The 24,123-nt window shown below is 51.4% G+C and overlaps 1 protein-coding gene across 1 annotated transcript in view; it reads right to left on the bottom strand.

The window, feature by feature from the left end:
- LOC132585880 (cation channel sperm-associated auxiliary subunit gamma-like) overlaps positions 1–24,123 on the bottom strand; it is a 107,309-nt gene that overhangs the window by 10,818 nt on the left and 72,368 nt on the right. The window contains exons 23-26 of the mRNA XM_060257757.1: positions 15,563–15,626; positions 14,100–14,198; positions 11,448–11,546; positions 8,765–8,857 (exon numbers count right to left, since the gene is read on the bottom strand). Of these exons, the coding sequence (XP_060113740.1) occupies positions 8,765–8,857; positions 11,448–11,546; positions 14,100–14,198; positions 15,563–15,626 (355 nt within the window). The remainder of the gene's footprint in view (positions 1–8,764; positions 8,858–11,447; positions 11,547–14,099; positions 14,199–15,562; positions 15,627–24,123) is intronic.

The raw sequence follows: 24,123 nt of genomic DNA on the forward strand, positions 1-24,123 counted from the left end.
AATGCAAGAAAGCAAAGTGGCTGTCTGATGAGGCTTTACAAATAGCTGAGGAAAGAAGGAAAGCGAAAGGCAAAGGTGAAAAGGAAAGATTCACCCAACTGAATGCAGATTTCCAGAGAACACCAAGGAGAGGCAAAGAGGCCTTCCTGAAGGAACAATGCAAAGCAATAGAGGAAAATAATAGAATGGGAAGGACAAGAGATCTCTTCAAGAAAATTGGAGAAATCAAGGGAACGTTTCATGCAAAGATGGCCATGATAAAGGACAAAAATGGTAGGGACCTAACAGAAGCGGAAGAGATCAGGAAGAGGTGGCAAGAATACACAGAAGAATTATACAAGAAGGATCTCAATATCCTGGGCAACCATGACAGTGAAAACGATGACCTTGAGCCAGACATCCTGGAGTGTAAAGTCAAATAGAAAGCATTACTGACAACAAAGCGAGCGGCGATGATGGTATCCCAGTTGAGCTATTCAAAGTCCTAAAAGATGATGCTGTTAAAGTGATGCACACACTATGTCAACAAATTTGGAAAACACAACAGTGGCCACAGGATTGGAAAAGATCGGTTTATATTCCAATCCCAAAGAAGGGTAATGCCAAGGAATGTTCAAACTATCGCACCATTGCACTCATTTCACATGCCAGCAAGGTTATGTTAAAGATCCTACAAGCTAGGCTTCAGCAGTATGTCAATCGGGAACTACCAGAAGTTCAAGGTGGGTTTCGGAGAGGTAGAGGAACTAGAGATCAAATTGCCAACATTCGATGGATTATGGAGAAAGCACTGGAGTATCAGAAAAATGTCTATTTCTGCTTCATTGATTATGCTAAAGCCTTTGATTGTGTGGATCACAACAAACTGTGGCAAGTCCTTAAAGAGATGGGAGTACCAGACCACCTCACATGTCTCCTGAGAAACATATATAAGGGTCAAGAAGCAACAGTCAGAACGAGATATGGAACAACTGATTGGTTTAGAATAGGAAAAGGAGTTCAACAAGGATGTATATTGTACCCTGCTTATTTAATTTATATGCAGAGTACATCGTGCGGAATGCTGGCCTGGATGAAGCACAAGCCAGAATTAAGATTGCCGGGAAAAACATCAACAATCTCAGATATGCAGATGACACTACTCTAATGGCAGAAAGTGAGGAGGACCTAAAGAACCTCTTGTTCAGGGTGACAGAGGAGAGCCCAAAAGTAGGCTTGAAACTCAACATCAAAAAAACTAAGATCATGGCATCTGGCCCCATCACACCTTGGCAAATAGAAGACATAGAAGTAGTGACAGACTTCACATTTCTGGGATCCAAGATCACTGCAGATGGTGGCTGTGGCCATGAAATTAAAAGACATTTGCTCCTTGGGAGGACAGCTATGGTGAACCTGGGCAGTATAATAAAAAGTAGAGACATCACCCTGCCAACAAAAGGCCGTATAGTCAAAGCGATGGTATTCCCAGTAGTAATGTATGGCTGTGAAAGCTGGACCATAAGGAAGGCCGAGCACAGAAGAATAGATGCTTTTGAGTTGTGGTGCTGGAGAAGAATCTTGAGAGTCCCTTGGACTGCAAGAAGATCAAATCAGTCAGTTCTAAGGGAAATCAAGTCAGACCGTTCCCTGGAAGGTCAGATGCTGAAGCTGAAGCTCAAATACTTTGGCCACCAAATGAGAAGGGAGCACTCCCTGGTGAAGCCCCTGATGCTGGGAAAGACAGAAGGCAAAAGAAGGGGACAGCAAAAGATGAGATGGCTGAACAGTGTTACTGACATAACTAACACAAATTTGAGCAGACTTCGGAGGATGGTGGAAGACCGGAGGGCCTGGCGTAACTTTGTCCATGGGGTCGCAAAGAGTCGGACTCGACTGTGCAACTGAAGAACAAATAGACCTGATTCCTTGAGAAACATAGGATATATTGGTATAGAGCAGAGGTGGCCAAACTGTGGCTCAGGAGCCACGTGGCTCTTTCACACATATTGTGTGGCTCTCAAAGCCCCCATCAGCCAGCTTAAATTGCTTCTCCAAACCAAGCCAGCTGGCAGCTTGGAAAATACAATTAAAGTTAAAGTTGCTTTCTTTCCCCCTCTCTGTCAATTTGCCTTCCTTCCAGCTCTCAAACATCTGATGTTCAAATCTTGCGGCTCTCAAACATCTGACATTCATTCTATGTGGCTCTTACATTAAGCAAGTGCGGCCACCCCTGGTATAGAGAGATTGTGGAGTGTTTCTACAGGCCTACCGATAAGTCTTATAATAAACAATTCCTGCTTCGACGGGACTCTGGTTGCATGTTCCTTTGCTGACTGGAGGAGGGAGCACGCTTGGCTCACAGCTTGTGTGCAACGCTAAGGTGAGAAAGAGGAAGCGGAGCTGTGTATCCTGCAACTGACTGTAGCAGAAAATTAAAAGCTGGGAGGAGGAGCTCACGACATTTCCTTGCTTGATTTATTCCGAACGCAGAAAAACAGGTTGCTTACCTGTAACTGATGATCTTCGAGTGGTCATCTGTGCAGTCACACACATGGGTCTTGCCGCAGGCAACGAATCCAAACCTCGGAGCTCCAATAGCTCGCCTATGGCTCTTTTTGGCGCGCTTCCCTCCCGCCCTGGGGAGCAGGCACCGACCGCGCATGCCTGGAGCGGGGGGGGGGAGCGGCCATCCCACTCAGTTTCTTCCAGCCGCCACTGACACTGACAGTATATAAGGTAAGGAAAAATCACAAGAGGCCAGCAGCGGGGAAGGCTGGGTGGGCGTGTGTGACTGCACAGATGACCACTCGAAGATCATCAGTTACAGGTAAGCAACCTGTTTATCTTCTTCGTGGTCTCTGTGCAGTCCCACACATGGGTGACTAGCCAGCTGCATGTCCAGGAGGAGGGTGCTGGTAAGGCAAAAGTTAGTCACATATAAATATCACATCCAAGTAGATAGTGGTGGATACACTCACCCTATACTTTAATGGAAGATGGTTCGGAGGACCGCTTGGCCGAAAGAGGCGTCCCGTCTCGCACGTACGTCCAAAGCATAATGGGGAACGAACGTGGATGGTGAGGACCAGGATGCAGCAGCACAAATGTCCTCTAAGGAGACGCCCTGTAGAAAGGCCGAAGACGTCGAGACCGCTCTGGTAGAGTGAGCCTTAAGGCCTTCGGGTAGAGGCTGCTTAGCCAATTCATAGCACAAGCTGATGGCACTAACTACCCACTTAGATAGTCTCTGGGTAGAAATTTTGTGTCCCATGAGAGGTTTACCGTAGGCCACAAACAGATTAGGGTCCTTATGGAAAGGTTGTGTACGAGCAAGATAAAAGGATAAAGCCCTTCTGACATCCAAGGAATGTAGAGCTCTCTGTCCCGGGTCAGTTGGGTTTGTGAAAAACGTCGGCAATGAAGTCGATGTCGACAAGTGGAACTGGGAGACAACTTTAGGAAGGAAGGCAGGGTCCGGTCGGAGTACAACCTTGTCCTTGTGGAATATAGTGTAAGGAGCATCATAACGGAAGGCACATAAGTCACTTGCACGCTTCCCTGAAGTAAGGGCAACCAACAATGCAGTCTTCCATGACAAGAGGTTGAATGCTACAGTAGCCATTGGTTCGAAGGGGGCTTTCATAAGGCAGGAAAGCACCAGGGATAAGCTCCAAGATGGAGTGAAAGGTTTAATGGGTGGATGCATGTGCAGAATGCCCTTGAGGAAGGATTTCGATAGTCTATGGGAGAAGACCGTTTTGCCCTCCACAGGGTCATGGAACGCAGAAATGGCCGAAAGGTGGACCTTTAAAGAAGAGTAGCATAGTCCTGATCTCTGCAGGGAAAGTAGGTAATCCAGAATCAGATGAAGAGGTACTGATTCCGCTTGGAGACGATTGGATGCTGCAAACGAGCAGAAACGCTTCCATTTTCGTTGATAGGAGATTCTGGTGGAAGGCTTCCTGGCATTGAGAATGACGTTCGCTACTTCTGAGGATAAGAAGGAGGACAGATTCTCCAGGCTGTTAGGGCTAACTGCTGTGGGTTGTGATGTAGCACCCTGCCGTTGGCTTGTATTAAGAGATCGGATACTAGGGGAAGGCGGCGGTAGGTGTGAGCGGACATTTGCAGTAGCCTCGTGAACCATGGTTGCCGTGGCCACCATGGAGCAATGAGGATACAGTCCGTGCCGTCCCGAGCAACCTTGATTAACACACGTGTAATCAGGGGGGTCAGAGGAAAGAGGTAGTGCAGAGGGCCTTTCCAGGTGTGTAGAAATGCATCGTTGCCCCTTCTGGTGTAATAAAGGGGACACTTCGCATTGTCCCTTGAGGCGAAAACATCTATCCTGGGAACTCCAAAACAGCGAAAGATGCGATGGAGGTAACTTTGATTGAGGGACCACTCGTGGTCGTCTATCCGAATCCTGCTGAGGGAGTCGGCCAGAACGTTCTCTACCCCTGGGAGGTGAATGGCAGTCAAGTAGATGTCGTGTTTGACACACCCTTCCCAGAGCAGTATGGCAATGCGGCAGAGCCAAACGGATCTGGTGCCCCCCTGCTTGTTGACATAAAAGACAGTCGCCATATTGTCGGTGGAGATCTGAACATGTCGACCGGCGACCGACGGCAGGAACGAGTGGAGCGCCCTGTGAACTGCGATCAGTTCCAGGCAGTTGATGTGGATGGTCCTTTCGGCCCTTGTCCAAAGGCCTCTGACCGTCTTGTCCTCTAAGTGGGCTCCCCATCCCCACATAGAGGCGTCTGTGGTAAGAATGACTGATGGCGGAGGCAGGAGAAAGGGCATTCCGGAAAGCAGATTTTCTGGTATGGTCCACCAACGAAGGGAGTGTAGAGCCTTTCGAGGAACAGTAAGGAGAGTGCTCTGAGGTTGTACGTGTGGGTGGTAAGCTCGGACGAACCATAACTGAAGATGTCGCATTCTCAGCCGAGCGAAGCGTAGCACCGATGTGGTTGCAGCCATGAGTCCCAAGAGACGCTGAATGTTGTAGGCAGACTGGCGTGGGTTCAGACGGACTAAGTTGGCCAGGGAGATGATGGACTGTGCACGATCCTGCGGAAGGAACACCAGATGAGGGGACGTACATAGACGAGCACCTATAAACTGCAGGTCCTGGGTCGGTGTGAGGTGTGATTTGGTGGTATTCACACAAAGACCCAGGGAGGCCAGCAGAGAGAGGGTTGTGTTGAGGTTCCTCGTCAATTGTTGTTGAGTTGGTGCAATCAGGAGCCAATCGTCTATGTACGGGAAGACTGTGATGTTCCGAAGCCGCAGGGCAGCTGCCACTACTGCCATGCACTTGGTGAACACTCTGGGGGCAGTGGAAAGTCCGAAGGGTAGGGACCTGTATTGGAAGTGCTGATGACCTATTGCAAAGCGGAGATACCTCCTGTGCTGGGGGCGAATTGATATGTGGAAATAAGCGTCTTGAAGATCTAGGGAAGCCATCCAGGAACCCCTGGGAATCAAGGGAAGTATGGACTGTAAAGATATCATTCTGAATTTTTTGTAAATCACGTGTTCGTTTAGCTTCCGGAGATCCAGGATGGGACGCCTGCCCCCGTCCCTCTTGGGGACCAGGAAGTACCTTGAATAGAAGCCCGTCCCGCGGTGGAGAGGAGGAACAGGTTCTATGGCATTTTTCTGGAACAAGTCCAGAATTTCTTGTTGAAGGTGAGGGGAGGGTGGAGTAACGATAAAGCAACGGAGGAGAGGCGGTGAAACGAACTCTATTGCGTAGCCTAGACGCACGATGGTAAGAACCCAAGAATCGGTGGTGATGGAATTCCAATTTTGGTAAAATGGGAGTAGCCGGGTGTGGTAAAGAGGACTCAATGGTATGGTTGAAGCGGCAGGAAAGTCAAAGAGACTGTTTGGGTGACTGGGACGATTTTTTGGATGGTGGCACACGTGGCCGTTGTTGGAAAGGCTGCTTTTGATGCTGAGGTTTTCTCTTCCAGAAATCCTGCTGTTTTGGAGAGCGTTGACGACGCTGGAAGGAGGGTTTCCATGGTCTCTGCTTGCCAAAGGTCTGAGGCCGGCTGCGCGACGCCAAGGCGTTTGGCCCTTTTACGTCCGTCGTCCACAGAAGTGAGGACCTCGTCAGTGGACGCGTGGAATAGTCCTAGACCATCGAACGGTAGATCCTCTATCTTCTGTTTAATGTCTGGCTGCAGATTAGTTGAACGCAACCAGGCGTGACGACGCAGAGCCACTGATGTAGCAAATACTCGAGAGGAGCAAGAAACTGCATGTCTGAGAGAGTTTATCTGTTGCTTAGAGACGCGCGACAACTCCGAAACGAGCGCAGACACGGCCCTTTGGGAGGAGTCAGGCATCGATGCAAGATGGGGTGTTATCTGATTTGCGAGATTGTATGAGTATGCCGCAAAATAGGCTAGGTAGTTGTTCAACTTCGAGTTAGTAGAGGCGAAGCTGTACACTTTTCTAGCCAGAGTATCCAATTTTCTGCCCTCGCGGTCGGGAGGGGCGGGGTGGCAAGATGGTTTGGCCTTGGTTGCTGAATGTACAATTATTGAGTTGGGTGCAGGATGAGATGTTAGGAATTTGCAATCCGTAGCATGCACCCTGTAGAGAGAGTCGAGACGCTTGGAAATAGTCGGGATGGAGGCTGGCTTTTCCCAAGATTCGCGCAGTGCCTCGAGATGGACTGGCAGCATAGGTAACGTAGAGCTGTCAGGAAAATCCGATTGAACAAGGTCATGTACTACATCAGAAACCTTGGGAGAGTCGGAAGGCATCGGTATGTTGAGAGCTGAGGCCATTGTGGTGATAAGGTTGAGATAGGCCTTAGAGCTGTCAGATGGTGAGAGCCTAGTAGGTAGGTCTGAAGCAGGTGTGGCGGGAGGTTCCTCGGAATCGGAATGGTCCGAAGTGCCCCGATCCGAATGTGAGTCCGGCCTTTGTGGTGACATAGACCTGGGTGATGATCGGTCCCGGGACCGCTTGACGCGCGGAGAGCCTGATGGAGGCGGTTTAGATACCGTCGCGGAAGGTGCCTTAGGAAAATCTCGGGTCCGAGGAGCGATGGGTGACTCAATGACGTCACGGGTTCGATAAGTTTGGTGATGCTGCTCCCTAATGGAGTCGACAGGTTCTCGGGTTGGACGAACATCTCGGGTCCGATGTGTGTAGTACTGTTGGTCCCTATAGCGATAGGGAGACGGATGGCGAAAATACCGGGATTCCAGGTCCCTGGAACGGGAAAAGTCACGGTACCTAGGGGAACGAAACTCCCGGATTCGAGGTGTCGAAACATCCCGCAAGTACTGTTCGGATTCAAAATCCATGTACTGTCTGTAATGGCTTTGCTCCGACGGAGACCGGGAATCTCTTCGGTGCGCTCTACGGGATCGCGGAGATGGAGACTGAGATGGTGAGCGGTCATGTCGATGACTCTGATAATAATCCCGGTACGGAGAAGGCGAGGCAGCGCGCTGGTCTCGGACCGGAGAACTTGAGCGGATTCGAACCGGAGATCGGGAGCGGAATCGCTGTGTAGAGACTTGAGTAGAAGTTTCCTTGCGTTGCACAGGAGGTTGAATGTCGCGGAAGGATTCCGGCCGGAAGTTCAGGGAGTCCGGCTCAGGATATCCGACGGAACTTCACTATGGACTGAAGGTGACCGGGAGCCAATCGGAATAACCTCAACCGTAGGGGAATGAGGAGTCAGCTGTGGCATGTCTGAAATAACATCGGACGGAGCCGAGAGTTCAGGTGGTAAAATAGGAGCCGAGTGCCCCGTTACTGTCGTGCTGGACTGCGCAGCCGCCATATGGACGGGTTGGGCGGAAGCAGAGGCGGACGATTCGCGAGGGCGCACGGATGCGTGAGCGGAAGTCGAAACGCGGTGCTTCTTAGGAACGGAAGCCTTTGGACTAGAGGCCCTCGGACTCGAGTGGTGGGACTTTGACGCGGTAGATTCCGGATGACGCAGCTTTTTAGACGCCTTGTGGCGCTCGGAATGCTTAAGAGTCTTTTTGTCGGACTTATGCTTCTTCGGGACGTTAAGAAGGGCCGACGCAGCCAAATCTCCCGCTCTTTGTGGGGGAGGCGGCGAATCCGAGGCGGGCATTGGCCGAAGAGATTTTTCAATGAGGAAACTGCGAAGTCTGGCCGCTCTGTTCTTTCGCGCCTGTTTGCAAAAGCTGGCGCAGTGAGGGCAAATGTCGACTCTATGGGACTCTCCCAAGCAGAACAGGCAGAGAGAGTGGCCGTCAGAAGTAGGGATCTTAGATCTGCACTTCGAACACTTTTTAAAAGTAATTTTCCCTTCCATACGCTCCGGACTGGGAGGGGAAGATGGAAGGGAAGGGGGGGGGGAGGAAAAAAGCAAAGCGCAGAAAAGGATCCTCTTTTTTTTTTTTATATATAGGACGAAGGAAGTTAAGAAGAAATATGAAGAAAAGGTAGTACGATACCAAAGGAGAGACGAGGCAGAGGAGGAACGCAACAAGGTAGGTGCTGTCCGGGCGGCGGAAGGGAAGAAACTGAGTGGGATGGCCGCTCCCCCCCCCGCTCCAGGCATGCGCGGTCGGTGCCTGCTCCCCAGGGCGGGAGGGAAGCGCGCCAAAAAGAGCCATAGGCGAGCTATTGGAGCTCCGAGGTTTGGATTCGTTGCCTGCGGCAAGACCCATGTGTGGGACTGCACAGAGACCACGAAGAAGATTTCCAACTTCCGGTTGAGTCCGGCCGCTCAGATACCACCCCCTCCATTCCACCCCACCCCCAGCCCGGTTACCTGTTTGTCACTCTGACCACAAAGAAATAATCAGGAGCCAACATATCTCGAGGCAAGACGTCGTAACAGGGGGAGTGTTCCCGGCAGACCCACCTGTGGGACAAAAAAATGATTGCCTCTTCCTTCCACTCCTTGTGATTCGGGGAGGAATCTAGAATCCAGGGCTTTTGGGGGGTGTAGAAAAAGCCCAGCAGGGACTCATTTGCATATTAGGCCACACCTCCTGACATCTCCGTTGGTTCACGCCGGGCTTTTTTTTTTTTGTAGAAAAAGCCCAGCAGGGACTCACTTGCATATCAGCCCACACCCCTGGTCCCAAGCCAGCCAGAACTGCATTCCTGCTCACAAAAGAGCCCTGCTTGAGGCCGAGATTTCATATTTAGTTGTTTTACTTCATTTATATCCCATGTGTCCTGCCAATGGTAGGACCAGCAAGCACAGCCCAGCCTGGGTAAGCCCAAACACTTCCTACTGCCTGAGGTTGGCGGAAGTGTTCCCCGCAGGGAAAGAAGAAGACTGAAGATTTATACCCCGCCCTTTTCTCTGAATCAGAGTCTCAGAGAGGCTTACAATCTACTATATCTTCACCCCTCACAACAGACACCCTGTGAGGTGGATGGGGCTGAGAGAGCTCTCCCAGCAGCTGCCCTATCAAGGACAACCTCTGTGAGAGCTATGGATGACCAAAGGCCATCCCAGCAGCTCCAAGCGGAGGAGTGGAGTTCTCCCAGATAAGAGTCCACACACTTAGCCAAACTGGGACTCTTAACGCCCACCCCACTTCCCCAGCCTTCTAGCCATGAGAGCAATTCCTGTATGCTCCATGGACTGGTACCGGTCAATGGCCTGTTAGCAACCAGGCCATGAGCTGAATAATTATTTCATTATATATTACAATGTAGTAATAATGATGACAACGACAACGACATTGGATTTATATTCTGCCCTCCACTATGAATCTTTACTCCACTCCGACATTGGATTTATAGCCTGCCCTCCATTCCGAATCTTAACTCCGTTCTGACATTGGATTTATATCCTGCCCTCCACCCCGAATCTTAACTCCACTCCGACATTGGATTTATATCCTGCCCTCCACTCCGAATCTTAACTCCACTCCGACATTGGATTTATATCCTGCCCTCCACCACGAATCTTAACTCCACTCCGACATTGGATTTATATCCTGCCCTCCACTTCGAATCTTCACTCCGACATTGGATTTATATCCTGCACTCCACTCCGAATCTTAACTCCACTCTGACACTGGATTTATATCCTGCCCTCCACCCCGAACCTTAATTCCACTCCGACATTGGATTTATATCCTGCCCTCCACTCCGAATCTTAACTCCACTCCGACATTGGATTTATATCCTGCCCTCCACCCCGAATCTTAACTCCACTCCGACATTGGATTTATATCCTGCCCTCCACCCCGAATCTTAACTCCACTCCGACATTGGATTTATATCCTGCCCTCCACCCCGAATCTTAACTCCACTCCGACATTGGATTTATATCCTGCCCTCCACTCCGAATCTTAACTCCACTCCGACATTGGATTTATATGCTGCCCTCCACTCCGAATCTTAACTCCGTTCTGACATTGGATTTATATCCTGCCCTCCACTCCAAATCTTAACTCCACTCCGACATTGGATTTATATCCTGCCCTCCACTCTGAATCTTAACTCCGTTCTGACATTGGATTTATATCCTGCCCTCCACTCTGAATCTTAACTCCACTCCGACATTGGATTTATATCCTGCCCTCCACTCCAAATCTTAACTGCACTCCGACATTGGATTTATATTCTGCCCTCCACTCCGAATCTTAACTCCACTCTGACATTGGATTTATATCCTGCCCTCCACTCCGAATCTTAACTCCACTCCGACATTGGATTTATATCCTGCCCTCAACTCCGAATCTTAACTCCGTTCTGACATTGGATTTATATCCTGCCCTCCACTCCGAATCTTAACTGCACTCCGACATTGGATTTATATTCTGCCCTCCACTATGAATCTTAACTTCACTCCGACATTGGATTTATATCCTGCCCTCCATTCCGAATTTTAACTCCACTCCGACATTGGATTTATATCCTGCCCTCTACTCCGAATCTTAACTCCACTCTGACATTGGATTTATATCCTGCCCTCAACTACGAATCTTAACTCCACTCTGACATTGGATTTATATCCTGCCCTCCACTCCGAATCTTAACTCCACTCTGACATTGGATTTATATCCTGCCCTCCACTCCGAGTCTCAGAGCAGCTCACAATCTCCTTTACCTTCCTTCCCTACAACAGACACCTTGTGAGGTGGGTGGGGCTGAGAGGGCTCTCCTAGCAGTTGCCCTTTCAAGGACAACTCTTGCAAGAGCTATGGCTGACCCGAGGCCATTCCAGCCGCTGCAAGTGGAGCAGTGGGGAATCAAACCCGGTTCTCCCAGATAGTCTGCACACTTAACCACTACACCAAGATGCCCCCCCTGCCCAGTAGCTGCCCAAGGGTGCTGACTCCTGAACCACAGCCTGCTTTAAATGATCCAACCCCACCCTACAATTGCTTGCAGTCCACCCCACAACCCAGGGCTGGCAGCTAAGTAAGGGATTTCAGTGCAGAAATGTAAAAAAACCCCAAAACACCGCCGAATATTTCTTCACTTACATAATTCCAGCGTCCAACCCGCTCAGGATATGGAAGCCCTCATCGTTTGTTTCATTCCCCGAGGTTTCGTCACAGAGCCAGATCTGACCCCATGTTTCACTAAGAAAAGAAAAGCAGGGGTTGACGGAGGCGCCATTCGAAAGGTCCCTTCTTCGAAATGCTCTCTTTCTGAGCCAGGCCACGCTGGACCCGGCAAGGAGGGGCTGCAGCTCCATGGTAGGAGAAAGCCTGCTTGGTGTACAGGAAGCCCCAGGGTCAAGCTTCGGCAGTTTCAGGCAGAAGGATCAAGTGGTGGGTGATGCGAAAGATCTCTAGTGGAGATGTTCCCTCTAAGCTGCAGGGTCTTGTGAGCAAAAATGCTACTTTGTGAGCTACTGGCATGAAAGCGGTGAGCGACTGCATCGATGAGGGTGCTTTGGGGCCATTTTTCCTCAGCTAAGACAAAAAAAGGTGTGAGCCGGAGGCTAAAAAAACTGTGAGCTGGCTCACACTAACTCAGCTTCGAGGGAACACTGGTGGAGACCTTGGAGAGCTGTCGCCAGTCGGAACAGACGATATCGACCTTGATGGATTCAGTATGTCAGCTTCAGAAGACTGTAAAGAGAGTCCTGCTGGATCAGACCAGTGGTCCAACTTGTCCAGCATCCTGCCTCACATAGCAGCCAACCAGTTCCTCCGGAGGGCCAACGATAGAGAGGCTGAGGCCTTTGTAAGAACGTAAGAAGAACCCTGCTGGATCAGACAGTGGTCGCTCTAGTCCAGCATCCTGTCTCATAGAGTGGCCAGCCGTTCCTCTGAAGGGCCTACAGCAGGGCACAGAGACCAAGGCTTTTCCCTGAGGTTGCCTCCTGACACTGGTGATCAGAAGTCTAAAGGTCAAGGTATAGTAGTCCCCTGTGCAAGCACCAGTCGTCTCCGACTCTGGGGTGACGTTGCTTTCACAACGTTTTCACGGCAGACTTTTTACGGGGTGGTTTGCCATTGCCTTCCCCAGATCAGAAGTCTACTGCCTCTGAATTTGGAGATTCCCTTTAGGCACCATGGCTGGAAGCCAGTGATAAACCTGCCTCCATGAATCTGCCTAATCCCCATTTAAAGCTGTCAGTGCCTGCGGCCCTCACGACATCCTTTGGCAGTGAATGCCACATTTTAATCACAAGAAGAAGACAACGATGAAGACTGCAGATTTATACCCCGCCCTTCTCGCTGAATCTCATTCCCTGAGCGGCTCACAATCTCCTATATCTTCTCCCACCACAACAGGCACCCTGTGAGGTGGGTGGGGCTGAGAGGGCTCTACCAGAAGCTGCTCTTTCAAGGACAACTCCTGCAAGAGCTATGGCTGACCGAAGGCCATTCCAGGGGCTGCAGGTGGAGGAGTGGGGAATCAACCCCGGTTCTCCCAGATGAGTCTGCCCTTTCAAGGACAACCTCTGCCAGAGCTATGGCTGACCCAAGGCCATTCCAGCAGCTGCAAGTGGAGGAGTGGGGAATCAAACCCCGTTCTCCCAGATAAGAGTCTGCCCTTTCAAGGACAACCTCTGCCAGAGCTACGGCTGACCCAAGGCCATTCCAGCAGCTGCAAGTGGAGGAGTGGGGAATCAAACCCAGTTCTCCAGATAAGAGTCGGCACACTTACCTACTACGCCAAACTTGCTGTGCAAAGAGGTATTTCCTTTAGCTTCATGTGTATTTTCTGCATGACTATCATTAGAGTACTGCATCGTATGACAAGGGGCCAGAACAGCACGCTTATATACACACACATTTATGAAATATCACATGCAGACAAAGCAATATCCACCTTGAAAAGCATCTATCCAGATCAGATTTCTCAGAATTCAGAATTGCAACGTCTAAAAAGCTGCAACTCCACAATGGCATTTGGGGGTTTGAAAATATTAACCGGTTCTGGCAGTGAATGAAAAGCCATGGCTGGACAGGTTCAGGACCTGCCACTTTCATAAGAACGTAAGAGAAGCCCTGTTGGATCAGGCCAGTGGCCCAACCAGTCCAACACTCTGTGTCACAGAGGCCAAATAAACCAGGTGCCATCAGGAGGTCCAACAGTGGGGCCAGGACACTAGAAGCCCTCCCACTGTGCCCCCCCAAGCACCAAGAATACAGAGCATCCCTGCCCCAGACAGAGAGTTCCAACCATACACTGTGGCTAATAGTCACTGATGGGAGACCAGCTAGGAAGACTCTATAAAGAAAGGCAATGGCAAACCAGCTCTGCTTCTGTCTTGTCTTTAAGGCCCCCTGCTTATGGCCTGAGGGCAATTACATACGTTGCCTTAAGAACATAAGAGAAGCCATGTTGGATCAGGTCAATGGCCCATCCAGTCCAACACTCTGTGTCAGACAGTGGCCAAAAAACCCAGGCACCATCAGGAGGTCCACCAGTGGGGCCTTTAAGGTCTTGCTTTGAAACCTGATCTACAGCCTCCTGGTTTGGCAGTCGCCCAGAAGAAAGGAAAGTCACCCATTCCCGTTCTTCCTGGCCTGTTCTCCCTGCTGGTGTATCACAAGCCACTCCAGGGAATGAGATCAAGAGGCCGCTTCGGGGCCCTTCCAAGCCAAACCAAAACTTCACATTGGAAAACGCAGCCGGCTGCAAGGCATTATGGGAGTTTTCTCGGAGGGGGTCACCTGACATTGTTCGTGTTGTAGCGCAAGATCTCGTCCGGGCTGAAGTAGCGGATATTCTCCTTTGAATAGGGTCCCCCGCCAATGATTTTGAAGATGTAGCTGCCAATGGATTGAAAACACACACATGTAGAAGATGATGATATTGGATTTATATCCAGCCCTCCACTCCGAAGAGTCTCAGAGCGGCTCACAATCTCCTTTATCTCCCTCCCCCCCACTACAGACACCCTGTGAGGTGGGTGGGGCTGGAGAGGGCTCTCACAGCAGCTGCCCTTTCAAGGACAACCTCTGCCAGAGCTATGGCTGACCCAAGGCCATTCCAGCAGCTGCAAGTGGAGGAGTAGGGAATCAAACCCGGTTCTCCCAGATAACAGTCTGCCCTTTCAAGGCCAACCTCTGCCAGAGCTATGGCTGACCCAAGGCCATTCCAGCAGCTGTAAGTGGAGGAGTGGGGAATCAAACCCGGTTCTCCCGGATAAGAGTCTGCCCTTTCAAGGACAGCCTCTGCCAGAGCTATGGCTGACCCAAGGCCATTCCAGCAGCTGTAAGTGGAGGAGTGGGGAATCAAACCCAGTTCTCCCAGATAAGAGTCTGCCCTTTCAAGGACAGCCTCTGCCAGAGCTATGGCTAACCCAAGGCCATTCCAGCAGCTGCAAGTGGAGGAGTGGAGGGATCAAACCCGGTTCTCCCAGATAAGAGTCTGCCCTTTCAAGGACAACCTCTGCCAGAGCTATGGCTGACCCAAGGCCATTCCAGCAGCTGCAAGTGGAGGAGTGTGGAATCAAACCCGGTTCTCCCAGATAAGAGTCCGCGCACTTCACCACTACACCAACACTGGCTCTCCAAAGACTTGTTTGTAGAATTTGGGTCCATACTTGAGCTGGCTGCTTGTGGGGAGGAGAGACCTAAGCAGTTTGTCCAAACCCCCTTCCCCAAATTCTTTTCTGCCTCCTCCTTTCTCCACCCAACTGAACACAGGATTCTCTGACGAAGCTCTCCCCTGCAAGGGGAGAGAGCCTCAGAGGTACAGCAACCCCGCGGCCCCTTTCCCCCTCCCGGCAGCCAGGCGGACAAAAGGGGCCGTGCAGCCTTGCTCAGATCCCCCAAGGAGCGGCACAGCCATGCAGGCAGTCTGGGGCAGCAAAAACCCTAGCACCACCCAGTGTTCCCTCGAAGCTGAGTTAGCGCGAGCTAGCTCACAGATTTTTAACCTACAGCTCACACATTTTTGTCTTAGCTCAGGAAGGATGGCCCCAGAGCGCAATAATTCATGAAGCAGCTCACAACTTTAACGACAGGAGCTCACAAAGTAGAATTTTTGCTCACAAGGCTCTGCAGCTCAGAGGGAACGTTGACGCCACCCCTGGCTGCAAGCGGAAGAGTGGGAAGCCAAACCAGGTTCTCCCAGAAAAGAGTCCGCGCACTTCGCCGCTACACCAAACTGGCTCTCACTCAGCCCTTACCTTCCCTTGAACGGGCCTGAGTCTCCCGTCACCATGTCTTGGACCAAAAAGGAAGGGTAGAACACTGCAAACAAAGCAAGCGCATCCATTGTCAACAGAGCCTGACAGCATCACGGGCAGTGTTCCCCCTAAGCTGAGTTACTGTGAGGTAGCCCACAGTTTTTCAGCCCCCGAATCACACTTTTTGTCTTAGCTAAGGAAGGATGACCAACCCCTGGGCCATGGACCAGTACCGATCTGTGGCCTGGTAGCAACCAGGCCCTGAGTTGTATAGTTATTTCATTATATATTACAACGTAATAATAATAATAATAATAATAGTCTCCCGGCCTCCACTCTGAATCTCAGAACAGCCTACAATCTCCTTTGCCTTCCTCCCCCACAACAGACACCCTGTGAGGTGAGTGGGGCTGAGAGAGCTCTCACGGAAGCTGCCCTTTCAAGGACAACTCCTAGGAGAGCTACGGCTGACCCAAGGCCATCCCAGTAGGTGCAAGTGGAGGAGTGGGGAATCAAATCCGGTTCTCCCAGATAAGAGTCTGCGCACTTAACCACTGCACCAAACTAATAAAAATAAAGTGCACAATTGTATCATCCACAAAGCATCATGCTCCCCGTCCCTCCCAGTCTGTGGAAAAATTGTCTTCCACAAAACTGGTCCCTGGTGCCAAAAAAGATTGTTGTAGAAAACTAATTTATGCAGTACTCAACTCGCTCGCTTGTAACTTTAACTGCCAGTAGCTCACAATGTAGAATTTTTGCTCACAAGATTCCACCGCTTAGAGGGAGCATTGTACATGGGCCCTGCACGGAGCAGGTCAGACTTCAGCTCGGGTGTCTCTGTTCCAGTCCTGTTGCGGCCGACCAGAACCCAATACAAATTCTGGGTGCCGGGTTGTTTTTTTTTTTCAGCAGGAATCCCTTTGCATATTAGGCCACACCCCCTGATGTAGCCAATCCTCCAAGAGCTTACAGGGATCTTAGTACAGGACCTACTGTAAGCTCCAGGAGGATTGGCTACATCAGGGAGGTGTGGCCTAATATGCAAAGGAGCTCCTGCTACAAAAAAGCCCTGATATTAGGCCACACCCCCTGATGTAACCAATTCTCCAAGAGCTTACAGGGCTCTTCTTACAGGGCCTACTGTAAGCTCCGGGAGGATTGGCTACACCAGGGACGTGTGGCCTAAAATGCAAAGGCGTTCCCTGCTACAACCCCCCCCCCCCCCGCTTGGAGGTGCTAACTGGGCACCGGCCTAGGCTTCCTAATCCCCAGGTCCCAGCAGGGGATCCCCTGGTTTTACAGGCTTTCCCTCCCCCCCGCCCCCAGCCAGCTGGCTGGCAGGGAAAGCCCTGTCCCCACAGCCACCATGCAGCTCTAGATCTCGGGCAGCTTTAGAAACGTGCAAACAGGTCCGTTTCAAAATGTGTGTGTGTCTGTGTGCCTTTAAAGTTGAGCAGGAAGTACTTCGTGGGAAGGGTCAGCAGCACAGTCGTCTGTTTGTTTTGCTTTTGTTTCAGAGGAACTGTGTGCCAGTGTGTGTGTGAGAGAGAGAGACAGCAGTGTAGCGCGTTATTTTCAGATGTCAGAAAGCAGCGGAGGGAGGGGAGGGAAATGTCTACTGGGCACTCATATTCCTTATGGAGAACAATTCCCATAGGGAATAATGGGGAATTGATCCACGGGTATTGGGGGCTCTTGGGGGGGGCTGTTTTTTGAGGTAGAGGCACCAAATTTTCAGTATAGCATCTAGTGCCTCTCCCCAAAATACCCCCCAAGTTTCAAAACTATTGGACCAGAGGGCCCAATTCTATGAGCCCCAAAAGAAGGTGCCCCTATCCTTCATTATTTCCTATGGAAGGAAGGCATGTAAAAAGGTGTGCTGTCCCTTTCAATGTGATGGCCAGAACTCCCTTGGAGTTCAACTACACTTGTCACACCCTTGCTCCTGGCTCCGCCCCCAAAGTCTCCTGGTTCCACCCCCAAAGTTGAATTGGACTTGGCAACACGTGCATAAACTACACCGGCCTGCTGTTGATTGGATCTGCTGGGCTTTTAACCCATGTTTTCTCCAAAGAATCACTAAGGCTGCTGCAAAGACTGCTAACGTTGACAGCCTTTTGGAGAGGCGTTCCTTCATACTGTAGGTGAGTCACCCCTTCTGTCCCACGGGGGCCCCAGGACCACTACAAAGCAGTGCCGGATTAAACCCTGCGGAGGCCCCTAGGCAGTTGAAATCTTGGGGGCCCCCCTTGCAAATTATCTCAGAGTCTGAGCACCTGCCCCACCGCCCACGGCCCCCGCTGCAGCCTGCAGGCCCCTCTTAAAAGCCCCTTTGACTAAGCTGCGGAGGAGAGGTGACACCAGCAACAGACGTACCAGGCAAGCCGGGCAAAGAGTGGCTCAGTTGCTGGCTGCACATGCAGGGTGGGAGAGCTGCAAGCAGGGGGGAAACCGAGGGGAAAAGCCAGCCTGGGGCCTCTAAAGGTGTGGGGGCCCATAGGCCAATGCCTACTTGGTCTAATTGTTAATCCGGCTCTGCTACAGAGCATGACTGAAAGCTTCCAGACCAGAGGGAATTAAGAACTGGCTCCTTGTTAGGGCCTTCCTTTTTAATTCGTACTTTATGCCCATTTCTGCTCTCCGGCTCAGAGATGGCCCGCCCCAGCTGCCTTCCCCAAATGCTGCAACTTCCACGGGAATCCTGCTACAAATAACGCAGCTGAACCTGAGGATCCGTCCTGAGCCTGCCTAGGCGGAGAGGGTGGGGTATAAATAAAAAATTATTATTATTATTATTCACCCTCATAAGAAGCCATGTTGGATCAGGCCAACGGTCCATCCAGTCCAACACTCTGTGTCACGCAGTGGCCAAAAAGCCCCAAGTGCCATCAGGAGCCCTCCCACTGTGCTCCCCACCAAGCATCAAGAATACAGAGCATCACTTGCCCCATACAGAGGGTTCCACCTTTACCTTGGGGTTTATAGCCACTGATGGACCTCTGCTCCATATGTTTATCCAATCCCCCTCCTGAAGCTGGCTATGCTTGTAGCTGCCCCCACCTCCTGGGGCAGGGAATTCCATGCATTAATCACCCTTTGGGTGAAGAAGGACTTCCTTTTATCTGTTCTAGCCTGACTGCTCAGCAATTTCATGGGATGTCCAGGAGTTCTCGTATTGTGAGAAAGGGAAAAAAGGACTTCTTTCTCTACCTTCTCCATCCCGTGCATAATCTTGTCGACCTCTATCATGTCACCCCCCTCGGTCGACGTTTCTCCAAGCTAAAGAGCCCCAAGCACTTTAAACCTTTCTTCAAAGGGGGAGTGTTCCGACCCTTGAATCATTCTAGTCGCCCCCTCTCCAGATTGACAGTCGCATTCCGTAGAAGTAGAAGGAAGAAAAAAAGACCTGCTCATGTTGAGATGTTCGCAACTGAAGCAGAGAAAAACAGGTTGCTTACCTGTAACTGATGATCTTCGAGTGGTCATCTGTGCAGTCACACACATGGGTCTTGCCGCAGGCAATGAATCCATTCCTCGGAGTTCCAATAGCTCGCCTATAGCGCTTTTGGCGCGCTCCCCTCCCGCCCTGGGGAGCAGGCAGCGACCGCGCATGCCTGGAGCGGGGGGGGAGCGCCCATTCCACTCAGTTTCTTCCAGCCGCCGCTGACCTAACACAGTACAGAGTTAAATAACAATCACAGGAAGCCAGCAGCGGGGAAGGCTGGGTGGGCGTGTGTGACTGCACAGATGACCACTCGAAGATCATCAGTTACAGGTAAGCAACCTGTTTATCTTCTTCGTGGTCTCTGTGCAGTCCCACACATGGGTGACTAGCCAGCTGAGTAACCTGGAGGAGGGTGCTGGTAAAAGAAGAAAGTTAGTCACATAAGAAAACAGATCATGTTCCAAGACATAGAGGCAGAAGCGAAAACACTCACCATACTTCAGTGGAAGATGGATCGGAGAACTGCTTGGCCGAAAGAGGCGTCTCGTCTCGCACGAACGTCCAAAGCGTAATGGGAGACGAACGTGGAAGGAGAGGACCACGATGCAGCTGCACAGATGTCCTCTAAGGAGACGCCCTGTAGAAAAGCCGAAGACGTGGAGACCGCTCTAGTAGAGTGGGCCTTGAGGCCTTCGGGAAGAGGCTGTTTAGCCAGTTCGTAACACAACCTGATGGCACTAACTACCCATTTGGATAGTCTTTGGGTAGAAATTTTGTGTCCTTTACGTGGTTTACCGTAGGCCACAAACAGGTTAGGGTCCTTACGGAAAGGTTGTGTGCGATGCAGATAGAAGGCTAGCGCCCTTCTGACATCCAGAGAATGCAGGGATCGCTGTCCCTGGTCCGACGGGTTAGGGAAAAACGTTGGTAACGCGGTGGAGGTAGACAGATGAAACTTGGAGACAACTTTGGGGAGGAACGTAGGATCCGGTCTTAAGACAACCTTGTCCCTATGAAAGATGGTGTAGGGAGGGTCATGTCTGAAGGCACATAAGTCACTTGCCCGCTTACCCGAGGTGAGGGCTATTAGCAATGCTGTCTTCCAAGAGAGAAGATTGAGCTGTATTGTCGCCATGGGTTCAAAGGGCGCCTTCATTAGACAGGAAAGAACAAGGGATAAACTCCACGTTGGGACGAATGGTTTAACCGGTGGATGTAGGTGCAGCATTCCTTTGAGGAAGGATTTAGATAAGGGGTGAGAGAACACTGTCCTGCCGTCGATAGTGTCATGGAATGCCGAGATGGCAGACAAGTGTACTTTAAGTGAAGAGTAGCACAAGCCTGATTTCTGCAGAGATAGGAGATAATCTAAAATCAGGTTCAGAGGTGTTACCTCAGGAGTCCAATGATAGGGTGCAACGAAGGAACAAAAGCGCTTCCATTTGCGTTGGTACGAGAGTCTAGTGGAAGGCTTCCTTGCGTTGAGAAGAATATTGGTCACTTCTGTGGAGAGGCAGGTGAGTGTATCCTCCAAGCGGTGAGGGCCAGAACCCGAGGGTTGTGATGAAGTACCTGGCCGTTCGCCTGCGAGAGAAGGTCTCCCACGATCGGGAGGCGGCGGTAAGTGTGTTGTGACATTTGCAGAAGTTTGGTGAACCATGGTTGCCGTGGCCACCACGGTGCGATAAGGATGCAGTCCGTGCCATCCCGTGCGACCTTCGTCAACACGCGTGTCAGTAGGGGGGTTGGCGGAAAAATGTAGTGGAGGGGACCTCTCCAGAGATGTAGGAAGGCATCGTCGCCCTTCCTGCAGTAGAAGCGGTGACATTTGGCATTGTCCCTGGAGGCAAAGACGTCCACCCTGGGGGTCCCGAAGCACCTGAAAATCCGACGAAGGTAGGTCAGATTGATGGACCATTCGTGGTCGTCTATACGTATCCTGCTTAGGGAGTCGGCCAATACATTCTGTACACCTGGGAGGTGGATGGCGGTCATGTGGATGCTGTGTTTGATACACCATTCCCAGAGCAGAGTGGCTATGCGACATAGTCGAGGGGATCTGGTGCCTCCCTGCTTGTTTACATAAAATACTGTCGCCATGTTGTCCGTGGAAATCTGGATGTGGCGACCCGCAATGAGAGGAAGGAAGGATTGAAGAGCTCTGTGTACTGCAATCAGTTCTAAGCAGTTTATGTGCAGGGTCCTCTCCTGAGGGGTCCAGAGACCTCTGACAGTCTTGCCTTCCAAGTGGGCTCCCCATCCCCACATGGAGGCGTCTGTTGTCACGATAGCCGTTGGAGTAGTTGGTAGGAACGGCATGCCTTCGAGGAGGTTGTCGAGGCTGGTCCACCAAGTGAGAGAAGGAAGGACTCTCCTGGGGACGGTGAGCAGGGTGCTCTGAGGTTGCACGTGAGGCCGGTAGGCACGTACGAACCAGAGCTGAAGTGGTCTCATTCGTAGCCTGGCGAAGAGGAGGACTGCTGTAGTAGCGGCCATCAGACCTAAAAGACGCTGAATAGTTAGGGCCGGTTGGATGGGATGTAGCTGGACCATCCTGGCAAGGGTGATGATAGTCATAGCACGGTCCTCTGGGAGGAAGGCACGGTGGATAGAGGTGCGAAGATGGGCCCCTATGAAGCAGAGCTGTTGAGTGGGGGTGAAGTGCGATTTTGTAACATTCACCCGCAGGCCTAGAGACTCCAGCAGGAGAAGGGCTTCGTGGAGATTGGACTCGAGCTGGTCTGGGGTCGGTGCAATGAGGAGCCAATCGTCGATGTACGGGAAGACCGTGATGTTTCGTAGTCGAAGAGCAGCTGCCACCACCGCCATGCACTTGGTAAATACCCTGGGTGCGGTGGAGAGGCCGAATGGTAGGGAGATGTACTGATAATGATGTTGGCCCATCGCAAACCGGAGGTATCTGCGATGCTGAGGTCGAATAGTCACATGGAAATAAGCGTCCTGAAGATCTAGGGAAGCCATCCATGAATCCTTCGGAATCAAGGGCAAGATGGACTGCAACGAGATCATTCTGAATTTTTTGTACAGGATAAATTTGTTTAGCTTCCGAAGATCCAGAATGGGACGCTTGCCTCCATCCCTCTTGGGGACCAGGAAGTACCTTGAGTAGAGTCCCGTTCCCCGGTGTTGGGGGGGAACCGGTTCTATGGCTTTTTTCTGGAGCAGGTCCAGAATCTCGTGATGGAGGTGATGGGATGGAGGGGTAGCAACGAAATAGTGGTGGCGAGGCAGCGAAGCGAACTCTATTGCGTACCCCAGACGTACGATGGTGAGTACCCAGGAGTCGGTCGTGATTGAAGTCCAAGTCCCGTAGAATGGGGAAAGACGCGTGGGGTAAGGTGACTGTATGGGGAAGTCAAAGAGACTGCTTGGTAGGGGGGGATGATTTTTTGGACTGCTGAGGGCGTTGCCTTTGCTGAAAAGAAGGCTTCTGTTGAGCAGGTCTTCTTTTCCAGTATTCAGACTGTTTAGGAGAACGCTGGCGTCTTTGGAAAGATGGTTTCCAAGATTGTTTGCGGCCGAAGGGTTGCGAAGCAGGTTGGGCGACTCCTAGGCGCTTGGCCCTTTTACGGCCGTCGTCAACAGAGGACAAGACCTCATCGGTGGAGGCATGAAAGAGGCCAAGGCCATCAAACGGAAGATCCTCTATCTTCTGCTTGATGTCGGGTTGAAGATTAGTGGATCTCAGCCAAGCATGACGACGCAGGGCAACCGCAGAGGCAAAGACACGGGATGAACAGGAGACCGCATGTCGAATCGAATTAATTTGTTGTTTGGAGACCCTGGAGAGTTCGGAAACCAGGGCTGATGCTGTTCCCTGAGAGGAATCGGGAAGCGATGGTATCAGTGGTGTGAACTGGTTCGCTAGATTAAAAGTATAAGCAGCAAAATAAGCCAGGTAATTGTTAAGCTTCGAGTTGGTGGAAGCAAGTGTGAAGATTTTCCTTGCCAAGGTGTCTAATTTCCTTCCCTCACGATCCGGCGGTGCGGGATGCCTGGAGGGCTTGGCCTTCATGGCAGAATGAACAATTATAGAGTTCGGAGCCGGATGTGATGCAAGGAATTTGGCGTCAGGGGCATGGACTCGATAGAGGGAGTCCAGCCTTTTAGAAGTGGGAGGTACTGATGCAGGTTTGTCCCAAGTCTCCTGAAGACCCTCCAGGTGCACCGGTAGCATAGGAAGCAAGGACCCTGAAGGGAAGTCTGATTGAACCAGGTCATGTACCATGTCCGACACTTTGGGGGAGTCTGCCTGGAGAGGTATCTTCAGTGCCTCCGCCATGGAAGTAATAAGATTGAGATAGGCCTTGGATGCATCGGACGGAGAGAGCCTGAGCTGTTGCGCCGAGTCCGGTGGGAGAGAGGGAGAGTGGTCCTCCGAATCCGAAGAGCCTGGGGACTCCTTTCCCGAGGAAGAGGCCCCCGTGGAGGGGGAGGGTGGATGAACGATCGGTTCCGAGACGGGGGCTGCCTCCGAGGTCTTGGGAGAAGACCGAAGTCTAGAATCCGGGGCCACGGAAACGGTGGCAGAGGCAGTACGCGGTTTAGCCACGTCTCGGTACCGAGGGTGGTCACGGTGATGATGCGAGGGGCCAGCCTCTTGATCAGATGATAGCAGGCGATTGAGGAGTCTGGGTGAGTACTCGAAGTGACTTCGAGGGTCACGAAGCCGAGAAGGGCGGTCGAAGTGGAGCTGAGGCGAATCCTCGCGTCGGGTTGTGCGCGCGTGGCGGGACCGAGGCGAACCGCCATAACGGACCCGTGGAGTCTCGGGATCACGGTGGAAGTAGGAGTCTGACTCGTGGTATCTACGATGGATGTCCCAATCAGAGTGGGAGCCGGAACGGTGACGGGATCTGCCCTGTCGAGGTGAGGGCGATCTGGATAGAGGAGAGTATTCATATCGCCTTCTCGAGTAGTAATCCTGTTGTTCAAAGTAAACGGAGGAACCGGAGTCGTGGCGGCTACGCGGAGAGCGTGATCGAATTCGAATCCGATGGGAGGAAACTTGCGTTGCCGATTCACGGTACAGCGGAGAGAGTGCAACATCGTGGAAGGCGTCAGGTCGCAAAGACGGGCGTAAGTAAGTCTG

This window comes from Heteronotia binoei, chromosome 17, assembly GCF_032191835.1.
Source record: "Heteronotia binoei isolate CCM8104 ecotype False Entrance Well chromosome 17, APGP_CSIRO_Hbin_v1, whole genome shotgun sequence".
Taxonomy (NCBI): Eukaryota; Metazoa; Chordata; class Lepidosauria; order Squamata; family Gekkonidae; genus Heteronotia; species Heteronotia binoei.